At 37.1% G+C, this 15,967-nt stretch overlaps 1 protein-coding gene across 2 annotated transcripts in view; it reads right to left on the bottom strand.

Annotated features, from left to right (window-relative positions):
• Trim33 (tripartite motif containing 33) overlaps window positions 1-15,967 on the bottom strand; it is a 76,384-nt gene that overhangs the window by 40,458 nt on the left and 19,959 nt on the right. For both annotated transcript variants that reach the window (XM_032897602.1, XM_032897601.1), the window contains exons 2-4: window positions 5,077-5,195; window positions 4,548-4,692; window positions 3,860-3,992 (exon numbers count right to left, since the gene is read on the bottom strand). In XM_032897602.1, coding sequence (XP_032753493.1) covers window positions 3,860-3,992; window positions 4,548-4,692; window positions 5,077-5,195 — 397 coding nt within the window. The remainder of the gene's footprint in view (window positions 1-3,859; window positions 3,993-4,547; window positions 4,693-5,076; window positions 5,196-15,967) is intronic.

The raw sequence follows: 15,967 nt of genomic DNA on the forward strand, positions 1-15,967 counted from the left end.
GATAAATCAATCCTGAAACCTGAAATAACTATCACATGTTCAGGTACAGAGAGAAACTGTAATGTAGAAAGAAAATTTCACTAGAGTATCCTATAACATGTAATTTTTTATAGAAGAATGAAATCCTGGGGTTGGGGATTTAGCTCAGTGGTAGAGTGCTTGCCTAGCAAGCGCAAGGCCCTGGGTTCGGTCCCCAGCTCCGAAAAAAAAGAAAAAAAAAAAAAAAGAATGAATCCAGTACTCATCGTACCTATAAACAAGTCCCCCTTTCCCCATAATGGTAACTTTGGAATCAATTGAAGAGCTGCTGCATCTTTTCATTAGGATCAAACTATTCTAGGTGAACAAAATATTGCATAGTTTATAGGCAATAAATATGGCCTGAGTGACCAGCATCCTCTTTAGAAGGCCACCACTATGTAAAGTATGCCACTTACATTTGGGCTTTTACTGTACTCTGAAAATGGTATCAGAAGAAAAAAATGATCTTGTGAACAGATGGTGAAGAAAAAATAGAAATAAGATTATATAATGTATGGTACACTGAAACTTATCTTTCCTATTATAGATGAACTACTTCAAAGTATTTTGTTGTTGTTACTGGAAATTTATGAACAACATGCAAACAACTAAATGCAGAGAAAAATTAACAGGTCTCAAAGCAAACAGACCAGTTAGAACTTCTGTATTAACAGGAAACAGAGCTTTTGTGGGTGTTGTTGTTTTGTTCATGTTTTGTCTTGTTTTTTGAGACAGAGTTTCTTTGTATAGCCCTTGCTGTCCTGGAACTCACTCTGTAGACAAGACTAACATCAAACTCAGTGATCCACCTGCCTCTGCCTTGAAGAACTTGGATTAAAGACACATGCCGCCACCACCTGGCAAGACAGAGCTTTTTAAATACATTCCACAATCACATATCCAGGCAAAGTATAATGGCTGTGTAGGCCTGGGCTGGTGGAACATTTAGAATCTCAGAGGCTATGGCAGGACAGCAAGTTTGAGGCCAGCATAAGCTACCTGAGCAATTCTGAGGACAGCCTGGATTACACAGTCACCGAAACAAAATGAAAGTACAAACACAAGAGAAAGATGTGGTACTGTGGTATTTCCCTTAATGGTGGGGGACATTCTAAGTGCTCGGTCATTAAAGAACTTCATTGCTGTCCCTCTAAACTTAAAAGGGATAGCTTGAAGATTGAACTGGTCACAAATGACAATGATTTTACAATCATGCCTATATAATGAATCTGCATTCTTTAAAAAAAAAAAAAAGGTAAAATGTGGGGAACTTGTAGGTTGATGAGCGTATGTACAATAAACCTACTGACACACCCGTTCTCCTAGAGTTGTCCTAATATCTAATCATATGGCTATTCATTTGTATTTAAAATGTCGTCATAGTAATTCTTAACTGTAAGTTAAGGAAATTCTAGGGTTCTGTGCATCATAACCCAATTTACAATGTTTCTGAAGTAGGGGTACCCCACGAAAGAACCTTTAATGAATTGAACCAAACAAACTCCATGTACATAAGTGTTCTAAGTGAATTAAATGACATCTACTTGGCATTAGAGAACTGTTCATACTGAGAATGAAACAAACATATAAAAACATAGAAACGTCCTAAAGCTGAAGGTAGGAAAAGGAAAGGGTTTATCAAACCCCCACCTCACCCTCATACTCAAGACCGTACACTAGGGCTGGGTGGGGTAACACTCAGTAATCCCAGCACTTAGGAAATAGAAGCGGGAGGATCCTTAAAGTTTAAGGCCAGCATGGTCTACACAGCAAGTTCTAGGCACCTAAAAAAGAGAAGCAGGGAAAACAGGAACATATTAATATAATTAGGACAAGATATAATTGTAAAGGAAATGGATGATAGTTAATTTTCAAGGTGGGAAGGGAATTGAAGCTACTCTTCTACCACTCCACGCCCATGAATGGTGAACCCTCTGCTCCTTTGAGCAATGACTAATGAAGCTAACTTGTCACAGGAGAGTATACCATCTCCCTTTTCTTATGCTATTCACCAATATGAATATGAGATAGCCTGAGAGATGGCTCAGCAGGATAAAGACACTGACAAGCCTAACAACCTAAGTCAATTTCTGGGACTCATGATAGGAAAGAACAAATTCTCAAAGCTGTGCTCTGGCTTCCACACTGAGCTTTACACAACCTCTGCAAATAATTAACTGCAGTTAAAAAAACAAATTAAATATTGGGGTGGTGGTGAAATACACCTTTAATTCAAGCTCTCAGGATACAGAGGAAAGCAGATCTGAGTTCGAGGCCAGCCTGATCTAAAGAGTGAGTTCCAGGACAGCCAGGGCTACACAGAGAATTGACCCATCAGTCAACATATAAATAAGTAAATAAGCAAGCAAACAAATGCTGTATAAGAAATTTGAGGGACCAAAAATCCTGCTGAAGCTGTGACAAAGATAAGTAAATGTTTTACTAAAATAATTAGAGGACAAATATCACTGTGATTTACCCTTAAAATTAAAGTCCTCCACAAGTTAGTCACTTCAGGTAGTCTAGTTGCAGATGAGAAACATGAAGTATGTCTGAACAAATTAAGGCTATAAAGATTAAGAAAATGCATTTTAACAGTGAGGGTTTTCTTGGGGAAAGGGGCGTTACTTTTATATAATCAAATGTGAGCTGTTTTATATATTGTGGTATTAGTCTCACTGTAACATGGGGTGAAATGAACATATAAAGAGACTTAGAGCATAAACAATGGTATTCATGCTCCACCACTTATACAAATTACTAAGGCCTCCCGAGAGCAGGTTCTTTTACCTTTGAAACAGATGGAGCACCAGCACCTTAATACTTCATGAACTAAATGAGCTTGGTACTGAGAAAAGTATCCAGCATAAAATATAACTGTTAGCATTTAGATGGTACCATCCAGTGAACTCAATAAGTTCACTGAGGTAAACATACAGCTAAGAAAAACAATCACTCCAGGCATACTTGTATATTCCTTTAATCCCAGATGCTTAGGAGTCTGGGTGAGACAGAAGATTATAAACTGGAAACCAACTTGGGGAAGTCAGCAAGACCTCATTAAAAGAACAGGGGAAGGTGGGAAATAAAGGTTGGTTGGGGTTTGGAGTAGCTACTCATTTACTACCATTTCTTGACAGAAGACTGCAAAAACATACTTTCATCGATTCAGAAAATCTACTCTTAAAAAAACTAGGTAGTTCTAGATTTGTAGATAAAACTGTTACACCTATTATTTGTAATAAACAGAAGCCATAGAAAAAAAGCTTGTAAAAATTGTTGTGTGCCTAACTAAAAATTGTAGTACAAATCTAATACAATTCTGGTGAAGCAAATACATGAATACTGCTGATTCAGCTAAAATGATTAATAAAAAGTTATGTATTAACAATATAGCTATACTAGTGTTTTACTTGTTTATATAGTTTCCTTGCAATTATACATTTAATATGAAACCCATGTGTTTATGCTTAGATATTAAAACACAGTATCAGCCATATACATGAGAACTTTTATCAGTCACCTCCATATAAATATTCCCTTTTCACATCATAACCTCTAGCCTAAATACACTGCATTTGGAAAAACCTTATTTCAACTATAGGACTAGGAAGCAAGGAAATAACATAATTACAATCTTATAAACACGAACTCACATTAATATGCCATAACAAATATAACTAGATATGAACATGAAAAATATCCTTATCACACATATATTGCTTCAAGAAATAAAATTTGGGTTTAGATACTCAGACAAAATATGAGGCCAATATTTAAGAACAAATTTATCAGTACTATTTCTAATATTTTTAGCAAACAATTATGACTTCTGTACCTATGTTCTTTGTGCTCCAATAGCTGACAGTCTCTACACGTCAGTCTATCACATGTTTCACAGAATAGTTTCAACTGCTCTTGTTTATGTACAGGACAAAATACTGGACGCTGACCAGATGTTCCAACAGACTCTGTAACAAAATAAAACATTTTTGAACAATAAGATTTTTGACTAATTTTCTCTATTTTTTTATTTATTTATTTATTTATTATATATAAGTACACTGTAGCTGTCTTCAGATACACCAGAAGAGGGCATCCGATCTCTTTACAGATGGTTGTGAGCCACCATGTGGCTGCTGGGAATTGAACTCAGGACCTCTGGAAGAGTAGTCGGGCGCTCTTAACCACTGAGCCATCTCTCCAGCCCTAATTTTCTCTATTTTTTTTAAGTGCTAGTATTCAAAGATTATAAATAAGTAGAACATGCTATTTTTAAGTTCGAAAGGTTAAATGTGTCATTGAAACTATGTGTACAGGGACAAGCAAGACATCTCAGTGATAAAGGCATATGCTGCCAAGGTTGGTGGCCTAGATTCAATCCCTGGAACTCAAATGGTAGAGAGAACCAATTCCTGTAAGTTGTCCTCTGACATCCACAAATAGCACTGTGGCATGAGTGTGTACATATGTATATACACACATATGCACACGTTTTTTAAAAAGAGCAACTATATATATCGTACCTGAGACATCTTCTTTTTTCCTGATCAGATGGTCTTTAGTGAATTTTACTCTTTGATGTGCTTCAATGCATGTCTTACACAGCCACTCTCCACATTCTACACAAAAACCAACTGCACTTGCATTGTCTTCACAACTAGTACATACCTACAAAAGAAACACAGATCTACATCACATTTGCCATTTGTGGATTAACGAAGTAAGTGAAAACTTTGTAACTTGCTCTTAAAAACATTTAGTCAGTATATAAAATCACTTTGTTATCCGTATCTTCAAAAATATTTCTTTAGCAATAAGACATTCAGATAGGTAAAATCTTAATATTTAGAACATAAATCTATGTAAAACTTTAAGTTTTTAAACAGTAACTATTTTATTCCACCAAGTCTGAAGCTATAGAAGAGTAATCTTTAATTTCTAGTTAAAAGAGAACTATAGCAGTGCCTAAATTACTTAATCAAATTTTTTATAATTTACATTTTAATGACAAGAAAAATATACATGAATATAGAGAAAAACTAAGATGCATACCTGTTCTGATTTCTCATCAGAACTGCTAGGAGCTTCAGATGTGTCTTTCACAAAATAATTATCCACAAGATCTATCTGTCTGCATTCTTGACGACATACTGGACACCGTATTACACCAACTTAAAAAAAAAAGAAAAGAAAAGAAAAAAGAAGCAGGGGTTAATGTTCTTCAAAAGGAAAAGAAGGAAAGTCTGCATAAAACCATATAGAAACCAATCATGTACTACAGAAAAGACCAAAAACATGAGCAAAGCAGCCTGAGTTATTTCCCTGGAGGAATATGATACCCATTTAGGAAAAGAAAACATGTATTAAAATGCTCCCCCTAAGAATGTTTATTATAATAAAGGGGTAGCTGACAGCCCTAAAATAAATGCTAATCTTCAAAGCCTATGAATAGATAAAAGAAACTGCAACTGGCAGTTGTGACACACGCCTTTAATACTAATTCTTAGGAGGCAGAGGCAGGCAAATCTCTTTAAGTTCAAGGCCAGCCGGGTCTGCATAGTTCCGGGACAACCAGGGATAAATAATTAACACCCTGTCTCAAAAGGCGAGGAGGAGGGAGATGTCATCATTGTGCTTAATACAGAATCATTTCTGAATTATTCAGAATGAACCTATAAGAACGAGGCTGGTGTGTATGTGTAGACAGGTACCCAAGGAAGTTTTTTTTTTAAAAAAAAGGGTGTTAGATACTTTGGAGCTGAAATTACAGGTAGTTTTAAGCCTTAGCTAAGTGCTGGGAACTGAACTCTGGTCCTCTGGAAAAGGAGCAAATATTCTTAACCACTGAACCACCATTCTAGCACTCAGATGCAGATTAGACAACACATCAGCTGAAGACAATCAGAAGACTGGAATGATGTGCCAAGAAAGGCAGCCACTAAGAAAGAGCTAAGAAGACAAGGAATAAATTCCATCTAAAGCCTGTGGAATCGGTCTTGTCAATGCTGCCTTTAGCCCAGTAAAACTTCCTGCCTCTAGAGCTTTAAGGGTACCAGGTATGTGTGTTCTCAATCAACAAACTCTTGGGTGATTTTGTTGTAGCAAGAGAAGAAAATAAACATCCTATAACATTTAGTTTGGTGCTTAATATAATCTATATGATTGTGGGAGAAAAAGCACCCATGCTTTTACCTATTCCCATTTTACTATCTATTAGACAGGATAAACTGCTGAGGTAAATATGGAACTTGGGGAATTAAAAATTAACGTAGAAGTCAATAAAACAAACTACTGACATGTCAACCACAGAACTAAAGGTGCATACACAACACAAATGACATGGTTTAGGCTGATGAGATGGCTCAGCAGTTACGAACACAAACTAAGACTTCCAGAGAACCTGGGTATGATTTCAGCACCCATGTCTCAGCACCCATGTCAGGAAATTCACAACTGCCTGTAACTCCACTTCTAAGGGTGAACCAATGCCTCTGGCCTCCCAAAGCACCTGCACTCATATGCACATATCCACATGTACACACACACATACACATAACTTAAAAATAAAAGGCATCCTGGACATGATGGCAGATGTTTCTAATCCTAAAACCTGAGAGACAGAATGATCCTAAGTTCAAGGCCAGTCTGGACTACATAGCAAGACTCTGTCCCCAAACAAAAAAGCAAAACCAAAACAAATATAATCCAGCAAAGGCTAAAATTAGTGTTGTTTACAGTTTATAACACACAACTCTAAGAAACACCATGTGTAAAGTCCAAGGTATAACAAAGTCTCCAAGAACTACATAGTAAGTACACAAACCACAGAATCTAATATAATCATTCTGACAAAAAATAAAAATGTAAACAGATTTTCTCAATCTATCCAGGTCTGGTGGAAAGCACATGTAATCCAAGCTACTGCGGAAGCTGATGCACAAGAATCACTTGAGTGGGAACAGACAGAGAGTCTTGACAACATAACTAAAGACTGACTCACCCCACCACCATTTTTCACACACTTGCAGCACACGCGCACACACACACACACGTGCTCCCCCCTCCCTCTCCCTCCTCCCCTCATTCTAAAGCAATGGTACTCAACCTTCCTAATGGTATAACAATTTACTACAGTTCCTGTGCTGCAGTGACCTCCAACCAGAACACTGTTCCATTGCTACTTTATAACTCATTTTGCTGCTGTTATGAATCCTAAAGTAAATATCTGTTTTCCAATGGTCTTAGGCACCTCTGTGAAAGAATTGACACTCCCCAAGGGGTTGAGACCCACAGGTTGAGAACTGCTGTTTTAAAAGAATACTTCCCAGGAAACATATACCCTGTGAAAACTAACCAACAAGGTGGAGTTGCTTGTGTCAGCCTTTTCAAAAGTAAAAGCCAAGAGACTGTGAAAAATACTTTAAAAACATGGTTAGCTAGTACTAATCTTTTAAACTTGGTCCCTAAATTCCATTTATTATATTTTAGATATAGACATATTTCACTTCAAAATTTAAGATGTTAAAATAGAAAATGGGAAAATGGAACAGGTCTGGCAAAAAATTCTTTACATGCTCTTAGTTCATATAATAATGGCATTTGTGTAACTCAAAGAAATGCTGTATAACTTTAGTATAACAAGTTTTTAAAAAAATCAGTAAAATACAGAATAAAATTACATTTACTAAGTGTTCTTCAGACTTAATGCTGTATAGGCTTAAACTTTCTTAATGCATGTTCATTTCATATTGTAAAAACGACATTCCCTTTCTTAAGGGTGCCAAGCTAAGACTATTTCAGAGTCAAGGAGCCAATCAAGAAAAAAGGGAAGGGGGAAGAAGAAAAGAACAGAAAAGAAAATATAGATAAACAGTAAATTACCACAGTAGCTGAGACCTAGAACTTGAATGACATAAAATAACTCAGTTGCTGTGAAGTCAATCAGTAGAGCTCAGCCAGTAACTACTTTTGGAGGGTAACAGAACAGCTGAATGTCACATGAAAGCTACCGCTCTCATGGACCTCACTCCACACTTTGACAAGAACTATTCTAAACTATGGATGAGAATTTCAAGATTTTCTGATCCACAAAAACAAACTCAATAACCCCTCCCCCAAATGCCCATGAAAGCAGTGAGGACATCTTTACTCTTTACCACTTCCTGTCTATCTGATGCTCTGGGCCCAGTTAAACTGTGTTCTACCCTGCACTTTTCTCTTACTTAACAATCTAACTTGTCCATTTGTAAATTGGGGCTATGATAGACAGGAGTCAATAATGCCCAAGTTTTATTTAAATTTTCATTAATACAAGGGTCATCTTTGCTTTTTTAAAAATTTATTTATTTATATTTTATGTGTATTAGTGTTTTGCCTGCCTGGGTATCTGTGAGTTACAAACAGTTGTGAGCCGCTAAGGGGGTACTAGGAATGGAACCCAGGTCCTCTGCTCTAAACTGTTGAGCCATCTCTTTACCCTTTTCCTTTTGAAATACATTCTCAATATGCTGACTTGGCTGGACTGAAACTCACTTTGCAAGCTCACAAGTGATCCACCAGCCTCTGCCTCCTGAGTTCTGGGATCAATGGACTGTACCACTATATTCCACAATACCAGGTTATAAAATGTACCTTATTAGTTTCATTTAAGTCTACTTAACATAAGTACTTTCAATTACTGCTCCCATTTTAAAGGTGAAGAAATAGATTCAGAGAGTAGAAAACTCATTTAAGGACATAGGGACATATAAATGGATCAGAGGCGCACAGGACCTAAATCAAATCTCAAGAACTATAGCACATACTTAAGAACTGTTAACTCCTTAGATTGGGACAGACAGAAAAATACAAATTAAAACTACCTTGTAATTCCAACTCATCCCAGTCAAAAGAATGACAATCAGACAGAAAATAAAAAGTTGAAAGAGCTCAAGGAAAGAAAACTCCTAGTCACTGTTGATGAACGTGTCAACAGATACAGCTACCATGAAGATCAGTGTGGAAACATCTACACTAAATAAAATACAACTAGAACTCATACCATCCAGCAGTATCATTCCTGGGCATGTCCAAAGGGCTCCATGCCATACCATACTACAGAGATGCTTACACAGGCCTCTTTATTGCTGCTCTATACACAGCAACCTGGAATTGGGACCACTACAGAAAAACTGAAAAGTGTGCTTTGCAAACACAATGCAATTTTATTAAGCCACAAAGAAAAAGAAAACTACTAAATCTTCAGGAAAATGGAAAATACATGAACTGAAGTAGCCCACACTAAGAAAGTGTGGTATGTTCTCTCCCATATGCAGATTCTAATTTCTAAATTTTATAGCATATTCAAACATAGTGTATAAGTTTTAAACTAAATTGATAGTGATGAGAATAATTAATGGAAAGTAGTTTACCTAATTTATGTGTATATATGTTTATGTAGAAGTGTACGTAGAGGCCACATAACTAAAAAAAGCCCAAAAGAATGGGGATAAGGTGGGCTGGATAGTAATAGTAGAACACATTATGAAACGAAAACAGAAGTAAGAATTCTAGGAGTGCTAAGATTTAAGCAGGGATAGGAGACCGAGATATGGGGGACAGAAGACGGGAAAAGGTCAACCAAAACCATTTATGTATGGAGAGCCATAGAGAAATATGAATTTACATATACATAGGCAGGCAAAATATTCACACACATAAAATAAAAAAATAAAAATAAATAAATAAATAAATCTAACAAGTAAGTTGCTGGGCATGATATAGGACACTCCTTTAATCCCTACAGTTGGGAGGCAGAGACAAGAGGGTTTAAGATCAGTCTTATCTACATAGCAAGCTATAGGAAGCCAGAGGTACATAAAAGAGAAACTGCTTAAAGAAAAATAAGATATACGTATGTTTGTGGAGGGTGTGGGGGGCGGGGGTTAAACCAGGTTAAAAGCACTTGCTTCTCTTGGAAAAGAAAGAACGAGAATTCTGTTTCCAGGGTGCTCACAACTTCCTGTAATTCCAGCGTCAGAGATCCAATGCCCTATTCCTGCTTTTGCAGGGCAGGCACCTATATATGTATGTAGGACGATGTCATTATGCAGGTGAAGGCAAGCACAAGATAGAACGAGGCCTGTCATTGGACAAGAAGGAAGGATGGGCTGAAGAAAAGTTTTAGAGAGGAAGAGACAGGGAAAAGAAAGGGAGCGGCCAAGAGAACATGGAGGCGGATGTTAAGATTCTTCTCTGCACATTTACAGGTTGTTATTTATATTCTTTAGGGATGGATGTGTACAGGATTTTGTGTATGTAGATGAGCAAACTATATGTTATCTAGGCAGGCAATTATATCTTATCAATTGGACCAGAGGTTATTGTGTTCTGTGTTCTTTCTCGTGGCAATTTAATTGAATTTAAGAGAGTGTGTGGTGGTTGGAGACACTAGGCTGTCACAGAACTGGGATGTGTATGTCTGGCATGGTGGCAACCTGCCTTGGGAATTAGATGGGTAGAGAGATTGTTGCCAGGCACAGAGAGTAGCCATTGGCAGTGTGATATGGGATAGAGCACAGCGGGTGATACACTTTGCTGACTGAGATGAAGATATCTACCAGGTATCTTGGAGCACTACGGTGCCAGACCTAGAGTGGGATAAAAGACAGCATTCTTTTTATATAATTTTACAACAATATATGTGTACAAACACACACAAACACATACACCTAAATGTTTTTGAAAATTAAATTAAGGGTCATTGAGAGATGGATCAATGGGTTTTTTGTTTGTTTTTTGTTTTTTAAATATTTATTTATTTTTATATGAGTACACTGTAGCTATCTTCAGACACACCAGAAGAGGGCATCAGATCCCATTACAGATGGTTGTGAGCCACCATCTGGGATGCTCACGACTGAGGATTTGATCTCAGGACCTCTGGAAGAATAGTCCGTGATCTTAACCACTGAGCCATCTCTCCAGCCCGGATCAATGGTTAAGAACGCTTGGTTGCTCTTGGAAAAGGACCTGAATTTGGTTACCAGCATCTACAACGGGTAGCTCACGACCATCTGTAACTAGTTCTGAGTAATCAAATGCCTTCGGCCTCCTCAGGCACCACCAGCACACGCATAAACATACCCCCACACGTATGCTCATAATTTTTAAAAGTAAAATAAATATATGATAAATTAACTGGTTAAATTAAAAGGAACTGTGTAGAACTGGAGGGCTTAGAGATTAAAAGCACTGGCTGTTCTCCAATAGGACCTGTGTTCAACTCACCCCCAGGACATTTTACAGCCCCCTGTAATTTCAGTTCCAGGTAATCTAATTCCCAGTTCTGGACTCTGCAAGCACTCATGCATGTGATACAGAAAAAAACACTCATAAACTTTAACAATCTTTAAAAGAAGAAGAAATGCAGCGGAATCAAATGGACTGAAGTGGGGGCTAGAGAGAGAAGAATTCAGTGAGTAAAGTGCTTGAGAACTTGATCCCCAGAACATACTTAAAAAGCCAAGTATGTGGTTTGCTAGCTAGTCAGCTTGGTCTAACTGGGGAGTTCCTTGTGACAAAAAGAAATCATCATCCTCTTAACATCTGCTGCTATCACTTCCACTGCTGTTAAAATTTCTATGGAAGACATCAGTGGCCACTTGCTTCAGGTCCAAGTTATTACTGTTTGTCTTCCCCCGTGTGAACAGATACACAGTTCTTCCTGGCTGACACATACCACCCACACACCACACACAGGCGGGCACGCACGCGAGCGCACGCACGCACGCACATGCACACTCACACATACAGGCACACGCACACACCATTTATTTAAAAAGGCAATGTATACAGCTTCTGAAGAAGCACAACAACACACAAAATTCATACACACAAAAACGTAAAGAAATGACTTCATAATGATAATGCAGTAAGATTTATAGCTAAGAAAATTAAGAATTCTGGGTGACTATCATGTTTCTATGTGGTTAATTTTCATATAGAAAATATACAATTATTCAAAATAAGGGAAAGGTTTTAGTCAAAAAGTAGGTTTTGAATAAATACTATTTAACTTGCTTCTCATCTGAACCACTGGGATATAAGTAAATCAAACCTAGAATGCAACTTTGATTACTAAAGAAGTAAAGGGCGGAAGGCTTCAGCTAGATGAGGATGCATCTCAATGGTAGAAAGCTTATCTATCATGCATAAAGACTTAATATTAAGTCCTCAGAGCCCTTGAATATGTCAGTATTCACACATCTAAGAGAAAAAAGACTTCTAAGATACAGAAAACAACTTTCCAACATTTCAAACTGAAATATATAAATGTTTAACTGAAACAGAATACTTTTCTATTAATCACTTATAATTAACTTCTCATCACTATAATTTCCTTTAAATATGTATTAAATTTAATCATCAGTTTTTTGCATGACCTAATAATCTTTTTACTCAGCCCTAGCTTTTCCTTCTGATATCATTCACATCTTTTAATTATAAACAACCCTCTTCCTCAGAAAATATGCAAAGATTTAAAAAAAAAAAAAAGACATGTCTTTTCAGTTAAAGGAAGAAACTGCTAGAATTAACATATATGGCTCCTAATTGCTCAGTGAGAGGCCAGTCCAGGTGATTAGAGTGTCCTGTACATTAAATTGTAGGAAGTCTGAATTAAATAATCCAGATAAGAACTAGAATATAGCTCAGGGTAAAGCATTCCCAGGGGCTTCTAAGTCCTGTGTTTAATCACTGCCCTGCACAGCAGCAAAAAGAATATGGAAAGCTGGAGGTCAGAAGTGTTAAAACTATGACAAAACAACTGGCAACAAAGTAAAAGGGCAGAATGGCCATGAGAGAGGCCATATTAATAAACATCTAAACATTACTTGACATAGGTGAAACTGGATAGGGGCTGGAAAGATGGCTCAGTCATAAAAAGCACTAGCTGTTCTACCAGAGGACCTGGGTTCAATTCCCAGCATCACCATGACAGCTCACAACCATCTCTAATTCTAGTTCAGAAGGTCTAACACCCTCTTCTGGCATCTGAATCCACTGTACGCACATGGGGCCCAGACATGTATGCAGACAAATACCTTTACATATAAGATAAATTTTAATAAAGAAAAAAATTGGCATATGTAATACAGAAAAAAAATTATGAACTGGCTCAACTTCTAAATACCATATAGCAACATGTTTATATTATGTTCATAAATATCCAGCAAACTTCACAAGTCAGTTTTAGCAATATGCATAAAAATATCAAATTTATATTTATGTGATAATATGTGTGCAAACACAATCATATTAAACCCAACTCTGGTATCAAACAATGAAATCTATCTAGAGACAATATAGGTATTATAGTCAATAATTACTGACATCTTATTTTCATATATTCTTAAAGATCTGTACATCTTCAAATTGAAATTTTAAAATATTATGTAATCAGAAACCAATGAGTCAATTTGTCATCAAATATAGCAATATATTAATAATATTCAGCATCATTTAGAATAAGGTATTCAAGGTTTTTCAACATGTAGTCTGTTAGCTATGTGCTAGTTTAAAAGTAAAATAGGGAGGTTGGGGATTTAGCTCAGTGGTAGAGCACTTGCCTAGCAAGCACAAGGCCCTGGGTTCGGTCCCCAGCTACAAAAAAAAAAAAAAAAAAAAAAAAAAAAAAAAAAAAAGTAAAATAGGGCCAACAAAAATTATTCCAAATACTGTAAGCCTCACATGTTGGGAGGCAGAAAACTGACTCCTATAACTTGTACTGACCTGAAGAATGCCAAGATACAGCTGGCAAGATGGCTCAGCAGTTATGCATACTAGCTGCTATTCCAGAGGACCCAGGTCAATTCCCAGCACCTATGTGGTAGCTCACAACTGTCTAGTTGCTATAACCGCTTATTCACTAACTCCTTTAAGAGGTTATCCAAATTCTATACTAAGAGACTCAGTCAAATGAAAAGGTCGAGAGGTCTATTCTTACCCATTTGTACTAGCTGAGCAGAAAACAGTGAGGATGTTATTCTTTGGATAAGACATTTAATTTGAAAATGTAGTCAATAAAGGGCAAATAAAACAAAGGGTATCATGTTTAACATGGTTTGCTGACTCACCACAGAACAATAACTACAAAGTCATGCACAAAGTTGATCTTGTAAAGGGAGTCACACTCAAAATTAAGTAAAGAAGTAAATATTTATTGAATCTCCTTAAATGGAGATATAAAAGAAGAAGAAAAGAAAACCTAAGTTTAAAAAAAATGGAGGAGGGGGAGAGTAGGAGGCAGAAAGGAAGAGGAGACTCCAGTTTAAATGCTTGGCTCAGGGAGAAACACCATTAGGAGGTGTGGCCTTGTTGGAGGAAGTATGCCATTGTGGAGGAAGGCTTTGAGGTCTCATAGAAGCTCAAGCTACACCCAATGTGACAGTCTCCTACTGCTGCCTGTGGATCAAAGATACAACTCTCAGCTCCCCTGCACCATGTCTGCCTGCATGCTGCCACGCTTTCCATCATGGTGATAATGGACTAAACCTCTGAAATTATAAGCCAGCCCCAATTAAATGTTTTTCTTTGTAAGAGTTGCCTAGCCATTTCTCAAAATGTCACTCTACTTTTAATAAAAATTTAAAAGGACTAAGCTTATAAAACAAAGATTAAATATTTTGTTTCCCTGTTAAACTTCATCGGGCTTTTAACAGAACTGGAGCTCACTTAAATGTCTGTTTAAGGACTAGAAATCAATCTAAAATTAAAAGCAAGTATTGTCCTTGCAGAGGACGAGAGTTTGGTTCCCAACGCCCATGTTAGGCAGCTTATAACTGATTCTATCTAAATTTCCAAAGAGATACAACACCTCTGGCCTCTGAGTGTACCAGCACATCTGTACACATACTTACACACACATAATAAACACTTAAATTTTTGCTTAGGCTAAGGTCTGGTGCACACAGGTGCTGTGCCCAAAAGTGTGTGCAATCATGTGCAGTTGAGCTCACTTGTGTGTAGATGTCTTCCTTAATCATTTTCTACCTTATGTTTATGAGACAGAGTCTCTCACTGAACCTAAACACATTACTTTCAGTCACAAAGGAGAGTTGAGATCAAAATCATTAGCAAATGAAGTCTTCAGAGAAAGCTTTTTTTAAAAGACGGTCTCATATATACCCCAGTCTGGCCTAGAACTGTCGATCCTCCTGCCCCAGCCAAGTGCTGTACATGGAATCACAGGTATGTCACCACATTCAGCCTCAAGTTTCTTTAACTTGCTCCACATCAATAAAAACAAACTAAAAGTTACAAATATTTTACCTAGAACAGACATTAAGAAACTAGATGAGCTGGAGAAAATGCTCAGTTGTTAAGAGTGTCTACTGCATTTTCAGAGCTTAATTCCCAGTACCCATATAGAGTGGCTCACAATCACCTCTAACTCCAGCCCTAGGGGAATGGACATCTCTGGCCTTCATGTACACTCATGTGCCCGTATCCATACAGAGACACAAATACATACACATTAAAAGACAAAATCAATCTTTAACTCAGGAGGCAGAAGCAGGCTGTTTTCTAAGTTCCAAGCTTGCCAGGGATATAATGCAAGACTCTGTCTCAAGAAAAAGAAACTAGCCAAAACACTATATTAAATCATAAAATCTTAAATAAAAATTAAATCTTAAAGATGTTTTAGGTAACTCACGTGAAGTCAGAAAAGATGAACACCCCGTGTAGAATATTTAAGCTGTGACACATCAATAATCATCTTAAATTGAGCTAATAATGAAAATACCGCCAAATACAAATTAAAAGAAAGCCTGACTGGAAAAAATAAAAACTAAAGTCTATGACATTTTCTCAGAAAGCAACATTCCAGTTGAACATAGCCAAAAAGACATTATCCACCAATGTCAGGTCAAGGACTACAATTTTCTCCCCAGGAAGAACCAGC

This window comes from Rattus rattus, chromosome 3, assembly GCF_011064425.1.
Source record: "Rattus rattus isolate New Zealand chromosome 3, Rrattus_CSIRO_v1, whole genome shotgun sequence".
In the NCBI taxonomy this organism is placed as follows: Eukaryota; Metazoa; Chordata; class Mammalia; order Rodentia; family Muridae; genus Rattus; species Rattus rattus.